The sequence below is a fragment of the Glandiceps talaboti genome, chromosome 4 (genome assembly GCF_964340395.1).
Source record: "Glandiceps talaboti chromosome 4, keGlaTala1.1, whole genome shotgun sequence".
Classification (NCBI taxonomy): domain Eukaryota; kingdom Metazoa; phylum Hemichordata; class Enteropneusta; family Spengelidae; genus Glandiceps; species Glandiceps talaboti.
In genome coordinates, this window is record NC_135552.1 from 12,929,995 (window position 1) to 12,951,707 (window position 21,713).

A 21,713-nucleotide genomic window follows, 5' to 3' on the forward strand; every position below is an offset into this window, starting at 1 on the left:
CTTACAGTGAAGGTCAACCCAACAAAATGCCACCCACCCAGAAAGTACTCATTTTTGGATTCAATGGTGAGTATGGTGTGAGTTTTTGTAATAAAAAAACGCCACTGCAATTGCAAATTGGATCATTTCTATGTTTGTTGCAATGTGTGTGTGTGTGTGTGTGTGTGTGTGTGTGTGTGTGTGTGTGTGTGTGTGTGTGTGTGTGTGTGTGCACGCGCGCACATGCACGCACAGGGTTAGTTTTGCTGGTGAACATTATATTCTCTTGAAAATGATACAGAGAAACCTAAATGTCATAAATTGTAGTCCCAGTTTAGTGTTATTTTTATACTTATGAATATCAAGTTGGTAAGCCCCTTTGTATGATTTTATAATTTGGAACACTCCAAATGGCATTTTCAAACTTATCACTCTTTTTTGCCGGACAAAATCACTGAACAATATAATACATTGCCAATAATGGATGCTGTATGCATTTTAATTGACTTAATAGTAGAACAGTGAATATTGTAACATCGTACAACATTTACACCCAATCTTCCATTGCTTGAATGTAAAACTACACATTTTGAGGTGTGTGTGAAATGGAGTTGGTTTTTACTTTTTCCCCCCACCTTATGGGGACTGCTAGAAGGTTTGGAAGGAAGGGGGTGCTACATTAGGTTCTTTGTTTGTTTGTCTGTCTGTCGGTCGGTCCAGCTATCGGTCCATGCACAGCCATATCTCCTACATGCAATGACTGATGCGTCTTCTACGTAGATTTGCTACCCTCTGTGTCTACCCATTTCAATTCCTAATTATTATAATTTTATGTTTTTCTTCCATTTGTAACACAGTTCCAGGTAAAGGTAACCCTTCAGTACGTGACATGCAGCAATTGGAACCCATGATGAAACTAGTAATGCATTGTATTGACAAAGTTAAACGCTTCAGACTATCCAAGGAGGTCAGTTACTTGTAGCAAAGTTGATTATTTTGTAATTTTCATTATCTAGAATTAAACTTTCAGTGAAGTTTTGATTAACTTTTTCAGTGAAAGTGAAAGTGTGTATGCCTGTTCACATGTGAAAAACAAGCAATTTTACCTTTGCCTGACTATGTTGAGTAACCAAAAATGTTCATCATCTTGGTAGATCAAATTATTTACAAAGTTTATAACGCACATTCTAGCAGCTCAAAGTTTTTAGCACTGAGCTTTTAAGCTGTCTTGGTCAACAATCGTCATCAGAATAACAAATTCCATAGTTACAGCTGACCACTAGGTGGCGGTATGATTAGCCAATTGTAGATGTTAGATAGTTTGATACCTCATCTCTGTTGATCTTGGGATTGTAGCTTCTGATGTTTATAACCTCTCGTATCTTCCTTGGGAAATCATGTTTGGATGTATCAATAATGGAAACAGAGTCCCAGTCGATGTTATGATTGTAGCTATGAGTGTTCATGAGTAATTAAGAAATTGGTGAACAAAGCAATTAGTATAATTACTCAATAGCAGTTCATTCTCAGTAATCTGCCTACCACAAGAGGGCACGGTAAATTTTAATCAATATAACAGTACAGATTCAACAGTATCTGGTATGAGTTTACTAAATGAGTCTGTGAACAATATTTGTCTAGGATCATTTTTACATATAGTTGGTTTGTTTACTTATCAACGATTTGTACTGTTATTGGAATTTGTCTTTTCAGGGCAAAACGAAAGCCGAGAGAGTACGTGCTAAAGTCGCCGAGACTTTCCTAAAAGCTTCACATAGTCAGCGTCAAGAAGCAGCGCAGGCACGCCGTGAAGAGAAACGACGAGCGGAAAAAGAAAGAATGATGAACGAAGATGACCCAGATAAACAAAGGAAGTGGGAGGTAAGACAGTGTGATATTATTATTATTATTGTATGTTTGTTATTCAGTTCTCATACCTTGGAGATAAGTTGTCATTTTTAGTTCTGAAGACAAGTTTACATAAGGTGTGTAATGAAATGTACTTCTTATAATTGAATTGATGCGGTGTTACATTTATATCATTTGTTTTTTCTCACTATTGCGCCAGTAGAGCAGACTTCTATAATTTAACTCACCAGTGTTAACTTAAACTTTACTAACTTTACCATCATATTTGCTGATTCCTGATCTTTGACCCCTGTTTGACATCTGACGTTAAGGGCGCTGTCTGAACACTTAATTTTCATACATGGCTTGGCAGTGACCCAGGTTGCAATCATAAATTTTCTGTTACTTTTCCTTTTCTTAATCACTTTATGATTGTTGTGTCTTTACAATTTCTTTATGTATTTGCATTTTGATGACCCAATTTTGTTCAACAGGAACGTGAACATCGTCGTGAAATGAAGAGAAAAGCTCCCAAAGTGAAACAGATGAAGGTAAGATTGAATATCGAATAGTGGCACACACACACAGTCTCTCATTGTTAGTGAAGCCATGAGCACATACCTTTCATTCTTACGTTTAATTTTGTAGACAGAATCTTTTCAAAAACAAAGCTTGTTAAAACAAAAGCACTAGACCCTTACCCACATGAGGGCGCTAACACAGCTTCGTAAAGTAATCGCATCTCTGTTCATCTTATCCAGACAATCTGTCCTTAGTTTCTGCAATTTTCACAGAACAGTAACAGAATTCAAAATGAAGTCAACTGTGCAATCAATTTGTTTATTTCCATACTGTAAACATACTTATTTTGGATTTTTAAAACTTTTCATAAAAGGACAACTTCTCATACTTTGGTTCCACTTATTTCAGCAGCAGAAAGACTTTGACTACAGTGTATTACATCACTTTTATAACTTAAGTTCATGTATTAATTAACACCCAATCCAATAAATCCTCCTTTATTACCTATGGTAATACTCACATTGACCAATGAAAGTCACTGCATTTTCATCCATGTCCTCCTTCGTCACAAACATTGTTTCAGTTAAAACTATATTAAGTTAAACAGCTGTGTATTTAAGTTAAAACAAGTCTATTAGAGTCAAAGCAAATACACTTACATATCATATATGTATCAAAATATTTATGAAAGGAATCCTAGACTTTATGTCTTGTCATTATTAGTCCATTCATATAGTCAACATATTTAACTTTTCAATCTTTTTTTTCGTCTATGTACAGTTGAAGTGAGATGCACAGAGTAGAGTTCCTATGCAGTAAGAAGCAGTACCGGTCAACAAATTTGATATTGCTTTCTTTGAATAATTAAATTAAACCAACAAATCACACACAGGTAGTCTCTCCTATGGTATTTTGAATGGTCAGATGTTGTATTTTTAGTGGGTGTCATGATTGAAATAAGAGAATGTAAGGGTCAGTGGTAATTGTTAGTGTTGGTGGTAGGTAGGGTATAGTGAGGGATGCACCATATAGTGATGACTTCTGAATCTTTCTGTAACTGTTGTACTACAAAGTCAAATAAACTGCCAAACTTACAGGAATCATACTTTAGTCATACATTGTGTACATTTCCTACTGAGGTCCAGTAAACACTAAATTGTGGACTCCAGTAATCACAGTGAAATGAACAATATTGTGTTCACTGGAACACTGTCATCACAGTGAAATGTACACAATCAGTACACAATATTGTGTTCACTGGAACCCTGTACTGACAGTGAAATGTACACAGTACAGTGTTCTCTGGATCACAGTGAAATGTACACAATATTGTGTTCACTGGAACCCTGTAATCAAAGTGAAATGTAGACAATCAGTACACAATATTGTGTTCGATGGAACCCTGTAATCACAGTGAAATGTACACAGTACAGTGTTCTCTGGACCCCAGTACAAACGTTGCTTCTTGAAAACTCTGTAGCAATACAGATACAGATTCAATAACCAGTGTTCTCCCTCGACAAATAATTTGTAATTTCTTAGCACGCTTGATAAAATGAAATCATACTTCAAATCGTCCTTTGAACTTTGCACTGGTGGGAAACATACCTGCTCTTGTTTATCACACACCTTTGAATGACGCATACATCTTTCTGCATGGTTTCCAATTTTCTCCAAACCATTTGTGTTGATATCAAATGCAAACTTTATGGGGAACTGATCTCCGTTTCAGCTTTCTTCATTTTTGGGCATTGTTATCCCAAAGGTATCCTTTTTGAAGTACTGTAGCTCAAAATGGTCACTAATAGACATGCGAAAGTGTGTTGACGACTGTTTTGTTCAGCCTCATGGCAGAAAGCCATTTACTAAGTAAAGATTTGTTCTGACGAGGTAAATGATGGAAACTTACTTCCTCTGGCCCTTTAAAAGCTTGATGCTTCCTGTTGGTGCGATTAGCTCAGTCAAACACCATACAAAATCCCATCGTTTATGCCTCCTGACGTTAGAGAAGACACAGAGAAGATGGATTTAACATGCGAAGTGCCTGGATGTAGGGAAACTTCCTGCCCACCAAACTTTCCAACTTCAGGTTGTAACAGCCAAGATGTCGCCAACCAAAATCAAGGAATGTAAAACCAGCATTGTATTCATACATACACATACAAAATTGAATGAAAAGGTGTATGGTATGTTTGTTCTAACAACACTAGTAACTCGTATATAAAATATTGTTTATAAATTCAGCATTCCTGTACAGCTACAAATCATCCCGTGTTTAGCAACATGGTGCATCCCTCCTGGCTGTAGAATTTGTTTTCTCTGTGAATGGTATGGCACTGTGCAATGTGGCTGTTATTCAAACATCATGAAATACCCACAGTGCAATGTGGCTGTTATTCAAACATCATGAAATACCCACACTTCTATACGGCTTGACCATCCTATCATCAACTCACTGCAGCTATATGGGGATGGGGCATCAGATATGAGGAGATGGGGTGGTGGTATCAGCTAGATATGAGAGTATTGCTTATATGATGGGTTGGGGGTGTGTGACATGGGGTGGCGGGGTTAATGATATTTCATGATGTAAAGTTGCATATAGATGGGGATGCCAGCTACAAGAAGGGTTACAGGTGTTTGAGTTTCAGCTGTATATGGTAATAGGGGTGTTTGTAAAACCATACAATTCACAGAGGAAATATTTATTTGAAGTTATTACAAGTATTAAGCAGGGCAGTAAGATTGTATTGAAACCTTGTCATATTTGGCTAAAAACCTATTTGTAGGTTTTTGTACTATAACTTTCCAAATAAATTAATTTTTAATAAATTCCAAGTCCGAAATGAAAAATAACTTTGTAGGCATTTTGCAGAAAAATTACTAATAGTAAATACAATTATAATGTTCAAACTCTGTACATAAATTGTCTTTTCATGTCAGCTGTCATTGCACTATTTCAGCATGTATGTAGATTTCTTTCCACCTTCATTTATAGACCTGTTCACTTCTGACCAGCAGTTTAAAACCTCCACTCAAATTTGTCAAAACACAAAATGTCACATTTTAGCAAAATGCTTCCAGCCCAGTAAGTTGCCTAAATCATCAACCTGCAAGCTGTCTATAGTTAGCATCTTGAATATTTAAGTTATGAATTGTAATTACCGACCAGTAGTGTGCAGATTAGGGAGAACTCTGATGATGCAATTTTATGTATTTCAGGATTACAAATTACTTTACTGTGCTGTCAATATGTCAAGGAAAATTCTCGTCCTTGTGTCATTTATGTCTGTGTTTTCTTACATCAAATGTAGCATTTCAGAATGTGACTGTATTTATAATGTACCTTAAAGCCCTGGTAGTTGTAACTTGAATGATGTTTTTCATCTTCTCATTGTTTTGTACTTCTTTATGGTTTTTGTGTACTCACTGAGACAAGTATGATCACCAAGTGGTCCAACATTTAACAAATTTGTAACAACAAAAGTAAACATGTCTATACTTTTTCATGACTCTTTACATATGGACATCAAGTCAGTGTACACCAGACTATTAAAGATTAGCAACGCGATGATTCGATTGAACTGTTTCTAGAAACCATTTTTTTTTGTATTTTTCAATCACCAATAGTGAAAAGAAAAATAGCAAAAACTTGCAGCTACCAAGATTTTAACTTTTTTAAAAATTGTTGTCATCATTTATTGCTACCATACCCATGTGTCTTCAGATTACAGCTGTTAATTCATTTTTTTCCTGTTCTTATGTCATGCAGATTTTTTTCCAGAAATGTAATAAAAGGACTTCTTACCCTTCAGTTAGTGTGTCTGTACTTTTTTGATTAGTCCCCTGAACAGGGGAACGTTACAATCAGTTCCATGCATGTGTACCTCCTGTCTGTCCATTTTCAATCAAATCTAGCACAAAGGTAATAAAAGGACTTCTTACCATTCAGTTACTGTGTGTACTATTTTGACTAGTCCCCTGCATGGGGGAACAGTACAATAAGTTCCATGCATTTGTACCCCCGTCTGTCTGTAAGACATCATTTCTCAGACCTGCAGTATTCCATTTTCAATCAAACCTAACACAAAGGTGACATATTATAAAGGACATATGCACCTCACTTTTCTTTGCCTTGTTTACAAATTTGACCAAAGTGCAACCATATTTGTGGTCATTAATATTCCCTGCTAACTCAAAAACAGCAAAACCTATAGATGTGAACTGTTCTGATTTAAATAAGCCTGTGTCCCCAACAAAGATGGACCTTCCTTTTATAGCATGTCTCTAGAGGCCAAATTTGATGTGTAATTCTACACCCTGTACAAAAACTAAAGCGAATAGTTGTGGAATCTATATAGAGCAAAGCTGCATTGATTTTCATTATCTTGGTATGCATGTTTCAGAGAGACTGAAAACTGAGAAGAGCAAGTGAGTGGGGAGTGTGAGGCCATGTCATGCTATGAAAGTTGTATACGACTGTCTTGACTAGATTTGCAATGTATCTAGTTCTTTACAGCCAGCTATAAAGATAGATACATCAATTGTAATGAAACATGAAATCTAAACAGTGATTGCTTACACACACAGGTTCATGAACACAAAAGCAGTAGTTCAGTTCATTTCACACGTTTCAGACGTTTTTCAAACAAGACAACTACAATTCACTTTTCATGTCATGTGCTTTTAATGCCTGATTACATTCATTGTGTTAATGTGGCCACCACAGATTGTTAAACTCTCAAATAGTGATGCTGTAACATTTCAATGTTCACTTGACGTTGGCTTTGCAGGTTGTTTGTTGATACACACACAAGTAATTATTTCTAGATGCACTTAAAGTTTAAGGAAATTGGAATTTACACGAACATCAACACTATTTTTGTCTAAGTTGAAAAAAAAAACATAATTAAAAATAAAGAAGTTAATGTCAACTGATCGTCTGCTTCAAACGTTTGATGGTTTTGGTCAGACTGCCTTCGACTGGCGGTGACGAGTTGTTTGTACTTACATTGTACATCGTCATCCAAAACCAAGTATAGTCCCCAGAAATGAGTAAAGTGGTACTGGCGGCGTAGCAGCAGAGGGAAGTTAAAATATATACAGTTCTAAAAAAACAAAGGATTCTGCGTTAACTCGCGCAGTGTTATTGACTGAACCTTTTGAATGTGTCCGAGTCTATACTCTCCGTGCTATGGTTAGGCAGATGTTCCATTACCTGATGGTGTCTGGAAAGAAAGACTTCTGTTGACACGCTAGTCTAGAATGAGGTACCATGTAGCTGTGACTGTTTGCTCCCCTGGATTTTATAATAATAATTTATTTATAAAGCGTCAGTATCCACACACAAAAAAATGTGATCAAAGACGCTGTAAGCAATTCATACAATACAAATATCACTTAAAAAGCAGTTTTAAAAAGTAAAGTTTTAACTTTTAATTTTGACCTTGTTGGTTGGAGTAGCTGACTTGATACTTCGATGACATTGTTGACTGTGCGATACATCATCGTGACCTTGGCTTGAGCACGACATTTCGTATCGGAATATTTTCCCTTGATTATACACATATGTAAATGATGTATTTATAGTAAAAACAGTGGACAACACGAATAAAAATAAGTTTTGCTAGAATAAAAATAAGTTTTGCTAGAATGAAATACATCAAAAACACTTTATATTGAACGATAATATAATACAATGTAAGTACTTGTAATCAATCAATCAATCAATCAATCAATCAATCAATTAATCGATCATTTATAAATTAACTTAAGATTATTTACAATTGCTATTCAATTTCTTGAAGTGAAAATGATTTGACATTTTTGTTGCATATCGTTCTTCATTATATCATTATTTTGTTATTATTATTATTATGTTAAAATCATAATCATTTCTTCACAACAGAAAACATTGTTAATACTTGAATTCAAATGAAAATTTTGCTGACAACTTAATTTGTCCCACGTTATAAAAAGTAATATTTGCTTTGTAAATTTCAAATATTTGCAACTCTGTTAACTCTGTTGTCAGATCTCAAAGCAACTTTTAATTTCTCCCAGAAAAGTCTCTGACCGACCCGATTTTCAGTCCATTTGATATATTTCTGGGTTAGTAACATCTTTCGTAAAACTCTCGGCATGTCATTATCAGGAATTTCACGTAACAACACAAGGAGGAGAAGATTTCTCTTCTCTCGAAATAAATGATCTTGAGCCATTCTCATCTCAAAATAACACCACTCACTTTGTGCAAAGCCAGGTGACAGAATCAACATAGTTTTGTGACTAGTCTCTATACTTTCAAGAATGTTGTCAAAAATATCAATACCCGGCATAAAATCACGTTCATGTAAACAGAGATTGAAATTGGGTGGGTCAATATTTTCCAAATGAGGAACTAATTGCTGCATGATCCAATCTCTGTCATTTTCATTGTAACAAACAAATGCATCATATCTGATATTCAATGGCAGTTCCTCATCATTAACTTGAAGTTGATAACCACCACGCTTAAGTTTGATGAGGAAACAACCATAGCGTATATACCAACGAAAATGTACACAAAGTCCAATACAAATTGCTGAAAAGGCAAAAATACAAGTAACAGGTACTGCAATCATAAATGATAGGTTACATTTCCATCCAAAGGTCAAAGTTAACACATTCTTTCCATTCAAATTACTTGCATCTACACATTTGATATAGGATGGTTGAACTTTAACCTTTCTGTCCGTTTTCATCCATCCTACAAAGTCCTTCATTTTACACTCTGAGCAATCAAAATTATTGTTGTCAACAATTAAAGTCGTCAAATTGCGTAATGATTTGATAACGTTTGTATTTACTCCAGTGATATCAGTGTCCACAATAGTCAGATTTTCTAAATGTGAAAATGTTGGCAGCAAGTCATCCATGAATTTAACCGCCAGATCTTGTACAGCCGTGAAAGACAGCTCTTTTGCATTTGGGAATAATTTCAAGAAGTCAAAAAGATCAGATGGATTTGTAAAATAGACATCCTTAAGAGTTACTGATACTAAAGAAGGGAGGAGTGGCTTGCCTTGAATTGGGAAAAGACATTTGTTCTCAATACTTAGAGTTTGTAATCTTGAGATGTTAGGAAAAACTATTTCAAAATCTATACAAGTGTCTCTCAATAGACTGTCAATAGACAAGTGTTGAAGTGATGGAACATTAAAAGCTCGTCCCACAACATTGGCAGTCATTATTAATGTCGTCAGATTTTGAAGTCTTTTCAAGTTAACTCCTAGAGGACCCATTACATAAATATTATCAAAGTTTTTGATATTCAGCACTTCCAAAGAAATTAATTCAGAGAATATTTCATAATCAAGTTTTATAAGATCATTGTGTGACAAATTTAATATTTTCAGTTTTCTCAGTGAAAAGAAAGCCTCAGAATGAATCGAAGTTATCCTGTTTTGAGACATATCCATCTCTATTAGAGAGGTCATGTTTATAAAAGCATTAGATGGAACCTTGCCTATTAACCCATTGTGATAAAGGGACAAGTATTGTAAAGTGGTGAGATTTTGTAAGTTGTTCAACAGTTTTTCCATTCGATATGATTGCTTGAATGTATTCAGGCGTATTCGCAATGTTGTCAGAGATGTCAAATCACTGAACACTCCATGTGATACATCATCAAACTGGTTTCCGTATAACATCAAGGTTTCTAAATTTTGTAAGCCATTTAACATTCCCATTGGAAGTTTGAATTCATCATTTCCTCTTAATTTCAAAGTTTTCAAGTATGGCATCCATTGGAAAACCCCAGCAGACAAGTCTGTTTCTTCAACGGAGATATTTTCTATCAACATTTCTTCTACCTGTGATGTTCTCAAACCTTTAAAAATGGTAGGTGTTATCTTCAATTCCGGTATTACTTGTCCCAGTCTCAGAGTTTTGACACCAGAATGTTCAAGATCATACATTAACTTCTCCATACATTCACTGTTGATGTAATTACCAATCAGGTCTAATGTTACAGCTCTGACACCACCAAATGTACCATTAATTGGGCATTTCAATTCGTTTACTGATAAACTCAGCTCTTGCAGTGGGAAGTCCCTAAACATAATATTCTTTACAAAGTCATATGAATCACTTATTCTATTTCCAGCAAGAGAAAGTATTTTGAGTTTCGGAAAATCACTCAATTCAATTTTGCCACAATAACTGTTAAAGTATGCTTGCTTTAAAGATATTATTTCAATATTTCTCAAAGGTTTCAGGGGTTGACTTGGAAAACATACCAGTTTACTGACATCCATATTTAATTTTTGTAGTTTGTTCAGATCTTGAAATGTGTCGTCTGCTACTTCAGCTATCCTGTTCGCGTAAAGACGTAAATCTTGCAAGTTCTCAAGTCCTTGGAGGGATGAGGATGACAGCATCACAATTTTATTGAGACTTAAATCCAATATCAGTAATTTCTTCAGGGGAGTGAACAAGTGGTCCGTAATGCTCGTGAGATTGTTTATGTGCATGTCCAGTATTTCTAGTTGAGTGACATCCTTGAAAGTGTAGTCCTCAATTAAGGAAATACTATTATGGGTGAGATTCAGTACTTTAAGTTGATGAAGACCTCGCAGAGAGTCAGACTGTAGAGTTTGTATCTCGTTCAGGTAAAGATTAAGTCGATGTAATTTTGTAAGACTTGTCAAACTGCCTGGTGATACAGAGGTGATTTTGTTCATAGCAATGTCAAGATCTGTTGCAAAGGATGGTAAATTCCCAGGGATTCTATCCAATTTTCTCTGACTGCAGTCCACGTAAGACTGGTTGTACACCTTGCATGGTACATCTGAGATGACCACGCGAATATCAGCAATCAGGAGTAAGATTCCCAGCTGGAGAACGGTATAGTATGTCATAAACATCTTGTCAAAATGTTTTTTTTTCAATGTAAGAAGAAATATCTCAGATCAGGTAGTCACGGTGTCTAGTCAGCAACTAGGAGAACATGACACCAACCTGACGCTATATATGTATATATGGTGATTGCAGATTTATTAACGTAAGTGTTGTAATAATCTTTTGATCATGCATCGTTTGATCACACACTTCCTGTTTGTTCTTGTCGGTTGGTGTGATGTATGGTAATGTATGTAAATCTTAAATTAAATATTCATTAGCTTCAAACGGTGAACGTTACACGATATGTATATGTGTATGTGAATATGTATGGACACCTATAACTAGTCTAGAGGCTAAGTGTGGCTTCAAATCTCACGATCTCTCTTCATTCACCCCGTCTAGTTCAGTAAAGAAATCATAAACCAAAATTTGCTCATTTAAATAAGTAAATATCCAATTGTTAGAATAATGTAAACAATGTATAAGTGGAATCCTGAGCTGACAAATACACCACATTTCAACCCTCATTTGGAAGTTGAAATTTTATCTCATTATCTCAACACCTGTTTGAGCTACTGTGAGAAGTGATTTGAAGCCATTGATAGCCTCTGGACTAATGAAGTGTATGGATATACCAAAACAGAAAAGTTAGAGGAGCCCTTCTTGTAACAGATTTGCAAATAAAGAAGAACCCCAAAGCAGCAGTTGGAAGCAAAATGTATGAAGCTATTTATGCAAATAAAGTACTCAAATGTAGAAGTCGGAGACTAAATATATGACACCAAATATGTAGATAAAGCAGAAACTAAATTTATGATATATATGCAACTGAAGTTTCAATAGAAAGAATTCAGGAATTAAATTTAATCGTTTGTAAGTCATGTAAGTCGGAGTCGGCAATTGAATGTATCGCAAATACACGTAATATTAAGTTTCATTGATACTGTCAAAGTTACTTTCAGATCCCGATTTTATAGAGAAGCCAAAATAGGCAGCTAATTTAACAAAAATACAGTCAACTTTGTGATTGTGTACTTTCTAGAACGCTTATTAATTATGATCATTGCATTCACCTGTCCCGATCCAGAGAACCAGATGCTCTGTGATAACTGAGGTCTTGGTAAACTCTAGTTTCACTAGGTATCACAGTGGAGTCAAGACTTCAGAATATCAAATTTAAGAAAACGTAATTCCCTCGAGTTCTCACGAAGTCACAATCTATGCAACTATAAACCATCTATAAATACTACAACAATACATACACGTGTTTATATGTTCCTTGTATCTGTTTCATCGAACATAAATGCGACATAAAGACTGAATGACGCAATGTACTGTACAAACTGTACAGGAGTATACTTAGTAGGCATAAAGCAATTGATAAATACTGACATAAACCTCGTGTGGCGGACACTTGTGACTTTGACAAACTTTTATAACTTTTTAATTACCAATCTGAGTAAAGTCTGAAGTAGGAAAACGGTTTGATTCCATTTATCTTTTTTATTTATTTCCTTCCTATATTATTGTCCATTATATTTTATTTTATTGTTCTGGGTGTAATCATCTCTATGAAATAAAATACAACTGACAGCATAAGGGGAAAATAAAGATTTAGATCAAGGAACCAAGCAGTATTCCTGTTTTAGTTCCGTATTAGACTGTAAGACATACGACTTGTTTGTTCAGTTTGAATTGTTTGCTCAGCTTGACAGGTCGTAAGTAGTTACATGCTAGCATGCTAGGCATTCTCGCAAACCAGAGTTATTATTTCTTCCACTACATTTCGAACCTGTGGGAGGCTCGTTAAGAACGTTGCCGTAAAACAGGCTGTGGTTTGCGACGATGCGTGCTAGGCAGAACTTAAATCAATTTGGGTATACACCAGGCAGTCGAGGGAGAATAATATATACTGCTTCAAAGTTTTGAAATTTGAATTTCCTGACACTTTTCTTACATACCAGCAGACGAGAACATGATTGCGTGAAACCAGCAACACTGTTTACATAAGTGACGTCATAAAGTCCCCCTTTCCTCTCGATTTATGTAATCATGAAAAAATTAAGCGATTAATTCTGATTACTCTTTTCCCGTTGTTCTTCCAGGTAGGTGGAGGCATATTGTACTGTCCGTAACCTCAAATTAAAAATTATTTAAAATCAATTGTTGAATTGTATATTGTCAGTAATATGCATATTTAAATATATATAATATATCTAAAGAATATAGATATTTTTAACACAATGTAATTGCTAAAACTTTAATAATAAGACCTTAAAATTTGACTATAATATACATTTTTGTACTTTGAAAAAGCCCTTAGGGCCGATATTAAAGACCTTAAAATTACATGTATGCAGGGACAGAACACGTTTTTGCTAATTTGGTGCGGAGTATATATTTGCATAAACTAATCTAGTATTGGTTTTACTGGTGATACATGCCCTAAACCTTATTGAATATATGTCTTACGGTATGCCTTCCACATGACAAAGGTTGGGTTGACCTCTGAGCTAAACATATGACATGTCATGATATGAATGAAGAGCATTTCAAAAGTTAAATATTTATCCAAAGACATCGTCATAAACCACATCCTTTTTTACGGCACCGTCAGCGCAAAACAATATGCTCTGGTTTGCAAGAATGATCCAAAGGTGGATTGATTCAAAAAGGAATGTCTGAGATGTGTATTGGTAGAGACGCAGACGGTGATAAAAGTAAGTTCTTCAAATGAATGTTTGCACATATACTTGTACCATTGGAGTCAAGCTCTATGAATAAAATGACGTATGAGGGGAAAAATGCACATAATTCTACATACAGTATTATATCAACCTATATAAATGTAAGAGTTCTGACAGTGATTACTGACTCTTTGTCATGGCTGAGTGGGAAGTCAACGTCGTAAACCACACACCTCTTTACGGCACCGTCCAGAACGTACCCGCAAGAGGCATATTTTGTTGCTTCAGCAGAAATATTTGCTGAGATGAATTGTGACATTGTGAGAAGTGCGTACAGCATAAATATAAGGAACACTTGTACTTAGATATAAGAAAAAAGACTAAAAATACACACAAATTCCAATACTCTGAAACCATGAGATGTTAAAATATTTGAAAAAATTATTTTATTGTTGAAACCATCATACCCGCGTTTGCGTTGTGGGTTTTCAGTTAATGTTCGATATCATATCACTACTTCAATCTGATTAAAATCCGATGTAGATGTCGGCTAATCGTGCATTGCTATCTTACCATCGTTATTTAGCTTGAATTGACCTTCGTAGTACATGTTTACATTTATTAGCCTGATCGCCTCCTCTACGATCAGGCTAAAAAATGTAAACATGTACTACGAAGGTCAATTCAAGCTAAATAACGATGGTAAGATAGCAATGCACGATTAGCCGACATCTACATCGGATTTTAATCAGACTGATCACTACTTGTAAGTCATGAGACTTGATTAGTTTTGCATACAATGCAAACTGAGTATCAAGACTAGTTTCAGATCCACCATAATTCACTGATATGCTCATGTGGTCAAACAAAATGCAATGGGTTTGTTTATACACGCAATGATTTTGTGTGTGGAGAGAGATAATAATGTAGACATCACATATTTATTTGAGTCCGAAATATGTTGAAAGTAAACAAGGCAGACATACGACAAGTGCCCCCTCATACATCAATAAAGTGCTTTGAATACATTATTTGATACAGATAAAAGTATGGCTGAATAGAATATAATACAGAAATAATATAGAAGTGTTGAATACTACGTTCTATGTTCGATCATTATATTGGCCCTTTTTGTGTAGCGTCTATGATTCAATACTAACAAGAATGACGTATATTAAGTGCATGTTCTATCTCAGACCATTCTGGTTCACTGGAGTATATGAAACGTTCAACAATCTCAAAAATATTTTTAATTTAAGTTGCAAAAAGCCACAATTTAATATAATGTAGCTAAATGTAAATTGGTCCCAAGTATTTTTAGATTCATTATTTCCTATATATTGAGTCATCATCCATGGCAATTATCTGAATAAAGATTTCATCTCTGAATATTTACCATTGATAATAAATGATATATAACTCATATAACACACATAAAGACTAACTTGTAAAAATCAGCACACGTACATGAGAACAACATGAAGTCTGGTAAAGCCGAGAACATCTGTCAATACGGTTCTGTTAAAATGAAATACATTTACAAGATTTAGAAATGTCTTTACAATACACTGTTTATACTTCAATTTGCCTTTGTAATATTAAACATTATGCAGTTCAGATTTTCAACTGTCTTTCAATTTCTCAACGTGAAAACTTCAAATTTAATTAACATTTTTGCTGAAATACGTTTGTTCTCCGTCATTACATTTGTACGTATGATCTATCACATTAAAATCAGAATCAAGTGTAGTTAATAATAATATACATTGATAACACTAGAATATATATGGAAATCTGCTGACAACTTAATTGGTCACATCCCTGCTTGAAAGTGTGAAAACGCACTTTTAAAATCTCAAATATTTGCAACTCTGTTAACTCTGTTCTCTGATCTCAATGCAAGTTTCAGTTTCTCCCAGAAAAGTCTCTGACCAACTTCATTTTCAGTCCATTTAATATATTTCTGGGTTAGCAACATCTTTCGTAAAACTCGTGGCATGACATTATCAGGAATTTCATGTAACGACGCAAGGAGGAGGAGATTTCTCTTCTGTCGAAATAAATGATCTTGAGCCATACTCATCTCAAAATAACACCACTCACTTTCTGCAAAGCCAGGTGACAGTATCAACATAGTTTTGTGACTAGTCTCTATACTTTCAAGAATGTTGTCAAAAATATCAATACCTGGCATGAAATCACGTTCATAAAGACAGAGTTTGAAATTAGGTGGATCAATATTTTCCAAATGAGGAACTAATTGCTGCATGATCCAATCTCTGTCATTTTCATTGTAACAAACAAATGCATCATATCTGATATTCAATGGCTGTTCCTCATCATTGACCTGGAGTTGATAACCACCTCGCTTTAGTTTGATGAGGAAACAACCATAGCGTATATACCAACGAAAATGAACACAAAGTCCAATACAAATTGCTGAAAAGGCAAAAATACAAGTAACAGGTACTGAAATCATAAATGCTAGATTACATTTCCATCCAAAGGTCAAAGTTGAAATAGACTTTCCATTCATGTTGTATGGATCTGCACATTTTATATCAGGTGGTTGAACTTTAACTTTTCTGTCAGTTTTCATCCATTCCACAAAATCTTTCATCTTGCATTTTGAGCAGTCTAAATGATTATTCTTAAATGTAAAAGTTGTCAAATTATGCAACTTTTTCAGAGCTTGTGTGTTGATTTCACTGATTTTTGTGTTCACAAGACTGAGTGCCGTTAAATGTTTGAAATTTGGCAGCAGGTCCACCATGAATTTATTAGTCAGGTCTTGTGCATCAGTCAGAGACAGTTCTTTTACATTTGGGAATAACTTGATGAACTTAAAAATATCAGATGGGTTTTCAAAGTAGACTTCCTGAAGTGTTAAAGCCTCCAAAGAAGGCACTGGTCTCTCTTGAATGAGTTCAAAACATTTGTTCTTAATGGTTACAGTTTTCAAATTTGACGCATTGACAGAAGAATTGTCGAAAATTGCACAATATTGGTTCTCTCCAAAAGCATCGAAGAATAAGTGTTGAAGTGATGTGATATTGACACCTATGAGATGGATAGAATATCTAAAATTAGGATAATCTTTCATTCTGTCAAAGTTTTCATCTCCAGTATCCAACTGTGGAAATAAAATTGAGTCCTTATCAATGGTTTTGATGTTAAGAGATTCCAAAGAAATCAGTTTAGAAGATATTGCCTTGAATGCCACCACCCTTAGTAGTACATTATATGACAGATCTAATTTATATAACCTCCACTCAAATTTTCAAAACATAAAATGTCACATTTTAGCAAAACACTTCCAGCCCAGTAAGTTGCGTAAATCATCAACCTGCAAGGTGTCTATAGTTAGCATCTTGAATATTTAAGTTATGAATTGTAATTACCGACCAGTAGTGTGCAGATTACTGATTAGGGAGAACTGTGATGATGCAATGTTATGTATTTGAGGATGATCAAATTACTTTACTGTGCTGTCAGTATGTCAAGGAAGATTCTCGTCCTTGCGTCACTTATGTCTGTGTTTTCTTACATCAAATGTAGCATTTCAGAATGTGACTGTATTTATAATGTCCCTTAAAGACCTGGTAGTTGTAACTTGAATAATGTTTTTCATCATCTCATTGTTTTGTACTTCTTTATGTTTTAATGTACTCGCTTAGACATGTATGATCACCAAGTGGTCCAACATTTAACAAATTTATAACAACAAAAGTAAACATGTCTATACTTATTCATGACTCTTTACATATGGACATCAAGTCAGTGTACACCAGACTATTAAAGATTAGCAACGCGATGATTCGATTGAACTGTTTCTAGAAACCGTTCTTTTTTGTATTTTTCAATCAGCAATAGTGAAAAGAAAAATAGCAAAAACTTGCAGCTACCAAGATTTTAACTTTTTAAAAAATTGTTGTCATCATTTATTGCTACCATACCCATGTGTCTTCAGATTACAGCTGTTAATTCATTTTTTTCCTGTTCTATGTCATGCAGATTTTTTTCAGAAATGTAATAAAAGGACTTCTTACCCTTCAGTTAGTGTGTCAGTACTTTTTTATTAGTCCCCTGAATAGGGGAACATTACAGTCAGTTCCATGCATGTGTACCCCCTGTCTGTCCATAAGACATCATTCCTCAGACATGCAATATTCCATTTGCAATCAAACCTTGCAGAAAGGTAATAAAAGGACTTCTTACCATTCAGTTACTGTGTGTACTATTTTGACTAGTCCCCTGCATGGGGGAACATTACAATAAGTTCCATGCATTTGTACCCCCGTCTGTCTGTAAGACATCATTTCTCAGACCTGCAGTATTCCATTTTCAATCAAACCTAACACAAAGGTGACAAATTATAAAGGACATATGCACCTCACTTTTCTTTGCCTTGTTTACAAATTTGACCAAAGTGCAACCATATTTGTGGTCATTAATATTCCCTGCTAACTAAAAAACAGCAAAACCTATAGATGTGAACTGTTCTGATTTAAATAAGCCTGTGTCCCCAACAAAGATGGACCTTCCTTTTATAGCATGTCTCTAGCGGCCAAATTTGATGTGTAATTCTACACCCTGTACAAAAACTAAAGCGAATAGTTGTGGAATCTATATAGAGCAAAGCTGCATTGATTTTCATTATCTTGGTATGTATGTTTCAGAGAGACTGAAAACTGAGAAGAGCAAGTGAGTGGGGAGTGTGAGGCCATGTCATGCTATGAAAGTTGTATACGACTGTCTTGACTAGATTTGCAATGCATCTAGTTCTTTACAGCCAGCTATAAAGATAGATACATCAATTGTAATGAAACATGAAATCTAAACAGTGATTGCTTACACACACAGGTTCATGAACACAAAAGCAGTAGTTCAGTTCATTTCACACGTTTCAGACGTTTTTCAAACAAGACAACTACAATTCACTTTTCATGTCATGTGCTTTTAATGCCTGATTACATTCATTCTAATACACTTTAAACTCTGAGATATATATATTTGCATCTCATGAATAATTCATAGAAATAATAACAGAAATAATACATAGAATTTACAACTCATGAGGACGTCGACGGTCATCTCAAGTTCATCAAATGCATATTATCAGTGTAGGGACATACCAAGTTCTAAAAGTACCATGTTTTAATTTTGTTTCATCCACTAATTAAGTGACACATTCCGGCGAGGGTAACATCACAATTTACTGCCTGGCCTAGAGTTGCGGCCACTCTACCAAAATATTGATGATGCCCAAGCCGAAGGCGAAGGCATCATCAGAATTTTGGTAAAGGGTGCCAGCCCGAGGGCCGGCAATAAATTGTGACATTACCTGAGTGCATGTGTTATTAATTTTATTACACCATCCACCCAATGATAATTTATTTAAACATTTTAAAGAGGTTTGTACTTTTTAAAGATGTTTGTACTTCAGCTTTGTCCAATTCTGAAAACAACATAGAACATCCTCTTATCTCATCTCTTTTTTTCCCCCAATCATTACTTCTGTCAAAGAAAAATGTTAATGTGGCCACCACAGATCGTTAAACTCTCAAATAGTGATGCTGTAGCATTTCAATGTTCACTTGACGTTGGCTTTGCAGGTTGTTTGTTGATACACACACAAGTAATTATTTCTAGATGCACTTAAAGTTTAAGGAAATTGGAATTTACTCGAACATCAACACTATTTTTGTCTAAGTTGAAAAAAACATAATTAAAAATAAAGAAGTTAATGTCAACTGATCGTCTGCTTCAAACGTTTGATGGTTTTGGTCAGACTGCCTTCGACTGGCGGTGACGAGTTGTTTGTACTTACATTGTACATCGTCATCCAAAACCAAGTATAGTCCCCAGAAATGAGTAAAGTGGTACTGGCGGCGTAGCAGCAGAGGGAAGTTAAAATATATACAGTTCTAAAAAAACAAAGGATTCTGCGTTAACTCGCGCAGTGTTATTGACTGAACCTTTTGAATGTGTCCGAGTCTATACTCTCCGTGCTATGGTTAGGCAGATGTTCCATTACCTGATGGTGTCTGGAAAGAAAGACTTCTGTTGACACGCTAGTCTAGAATGAGGTACCATGTAGCTGTGACTGTTTGCTCCCCTGGATTTTATAATAATAATTTATTTATAAAGCGTCAGTATCCACAAAAAGAAAAATGTGATCAAAGACGCTTTAAGCAATTCATACAATACAAATATCACTTAAAAAGCAGTTTTAAAAAGTAAAGTTTTAACTTTTAATTTTGACCTTGTTGGTTGGAGTAGCTGACTTGATACTTCGATGACATTGTTGACTGTGCGATACATCATCGTGACCTTGGCTTGAGCACGACATTTCGTATCGGAATATTTTCCCTTGATTATACACATATGTAAATGATGTATTTAAATTAAAAACAGTGGACAACACGAATAAAAATAAGTTTTGCTAGAATGAAAATAGCTAAATCAAAAACACTTTATATTGAACGATAATATAATACAATGTAAGTACTTGTAATCAATCAATCAATCAATCAATCAATCAATTAATCGATCATTTATAAATTAACTTAAGATTTACAACTGCTATTCAATTTCTTGAAGTGAAAATGATTTGACATTTTTGTTGCATATCGTTCTTCATTATGTCATTATTTTGTTATTATTATTATTATGTTAAAATCATAATCATTTCTTCACAACAGAAAACATTGTTAATACTTGAATTCAAATGAAAATTTTGCTGACAACTTAATTTGCCCCACGTTATAAAAAGTAATATTTGCTTTGTAAATTTCAAATATTTGCCACTCTATTAACCCTGTTGTCAGATCTTAATGCAACTTTCAGTTTCTCCCAGAAAAGTCTCTGACCGACCCGATTTTCAGTCCATTTGATATATTTCTGGGTTAGTAACATCTTTCGTAAAATTCTCGTCATGTCATTATCAGGAATTTCACGTAACAACACAAGGAGGAGAAGATTTCTCTTCTGTCGAAATAAATGATCTTGAGCCTTTCTCATCTCAAAATAACACCACTCACTTTGTGCAAAGCCAGGTGACAGAATCAACATAGTTTTGTGACTAGTCTCTATACTTTCAAGAATGTTGTCAAAAATATCAATCCCTGGCATAAAATTACGTTCATGTAAACAGAGATTGAAATTGGGTGGGTCAATATTTTCCAAATGAGGAACTAATTGCTGCATGATCCAATCTCTGTCATTTTCATTGTAACAAACAAATGCATCATATCTGATATTCAATGGCAGTTCCTCATCATTAACTTGAAGTTGATAACCACCACGCTTAAGTTTGATGAGGAAACAACCATAGCGTATATACCAACGAAAATGAACACAAAGTCCAATACAAATTGCTGAAAAGGCAAAAATACAAGTAACAGGTACTGCAATCATAAATGATAGGTTACATTTCCATCCAAAGGTCAAAGTTAACACATTCTTTCCATTCAAATTACTTGCATCTACACATTTGATATAGGATGGTTGAACTTTAACCTTTCTGTCCGTTTTCATCCATCCTACAAAGTCCTTCATTTTACACTCTGAGCAATCAAAATTATTGTTCTCAACGATTAAAGTCGTCAAATTGCGTAATGATTTGATAACGTTTGTATTTACTCCAGTTATATCGGTGTCCACAATAGTCAGATTTTCTAAATGTGAAAATGTTGGCAGCAGGTCATCCATGAATTTAACCGCCAGATCTTGTACAGCCGTGAAAGACAGCTCTTTTGCATTTGGGAATAATTTCAAGAAGTCAAAAAGATC

At 34.8% G+C, this 21,713-nt stretch overlaps 1 protein-coding gene across 1 annotated transcript in view; it reads left to right on the top strand.

Annotated features, from left to right (window-relative positions):
- The window catches only part of LOC144433599 (PAT complex subunit CCDC47-like), a 40,282-nt gene extending 34,042 nt beyond the window's left edge, over positions 1-6,240 (top strand). The window contains exons 10-14 of the mRNA XM_078121929.1: positions 8-66; positions 837-946; positions 1,693-1,860; positions 2,322-2,378; positions 3,130-6,240. Of these exons, the coding sequence (XP_077978055.1) occupies positions 8-66; positions 837-946; positions 1,693-1,860; positions 2,322-2,378; positions 3,130-3,138 (403 nt within the window). The 3' untranslated portion in view covers positions 3,139-6,240. The remainder of the gene's footprint in view (positions 1-7; positions 67-836; positions 947-1,692; positions 1,861-2,321; positions 2,379-3,129) is intronic.
- Positions 6,241-21,713: the final 15,473 nt, after the last annotated feature.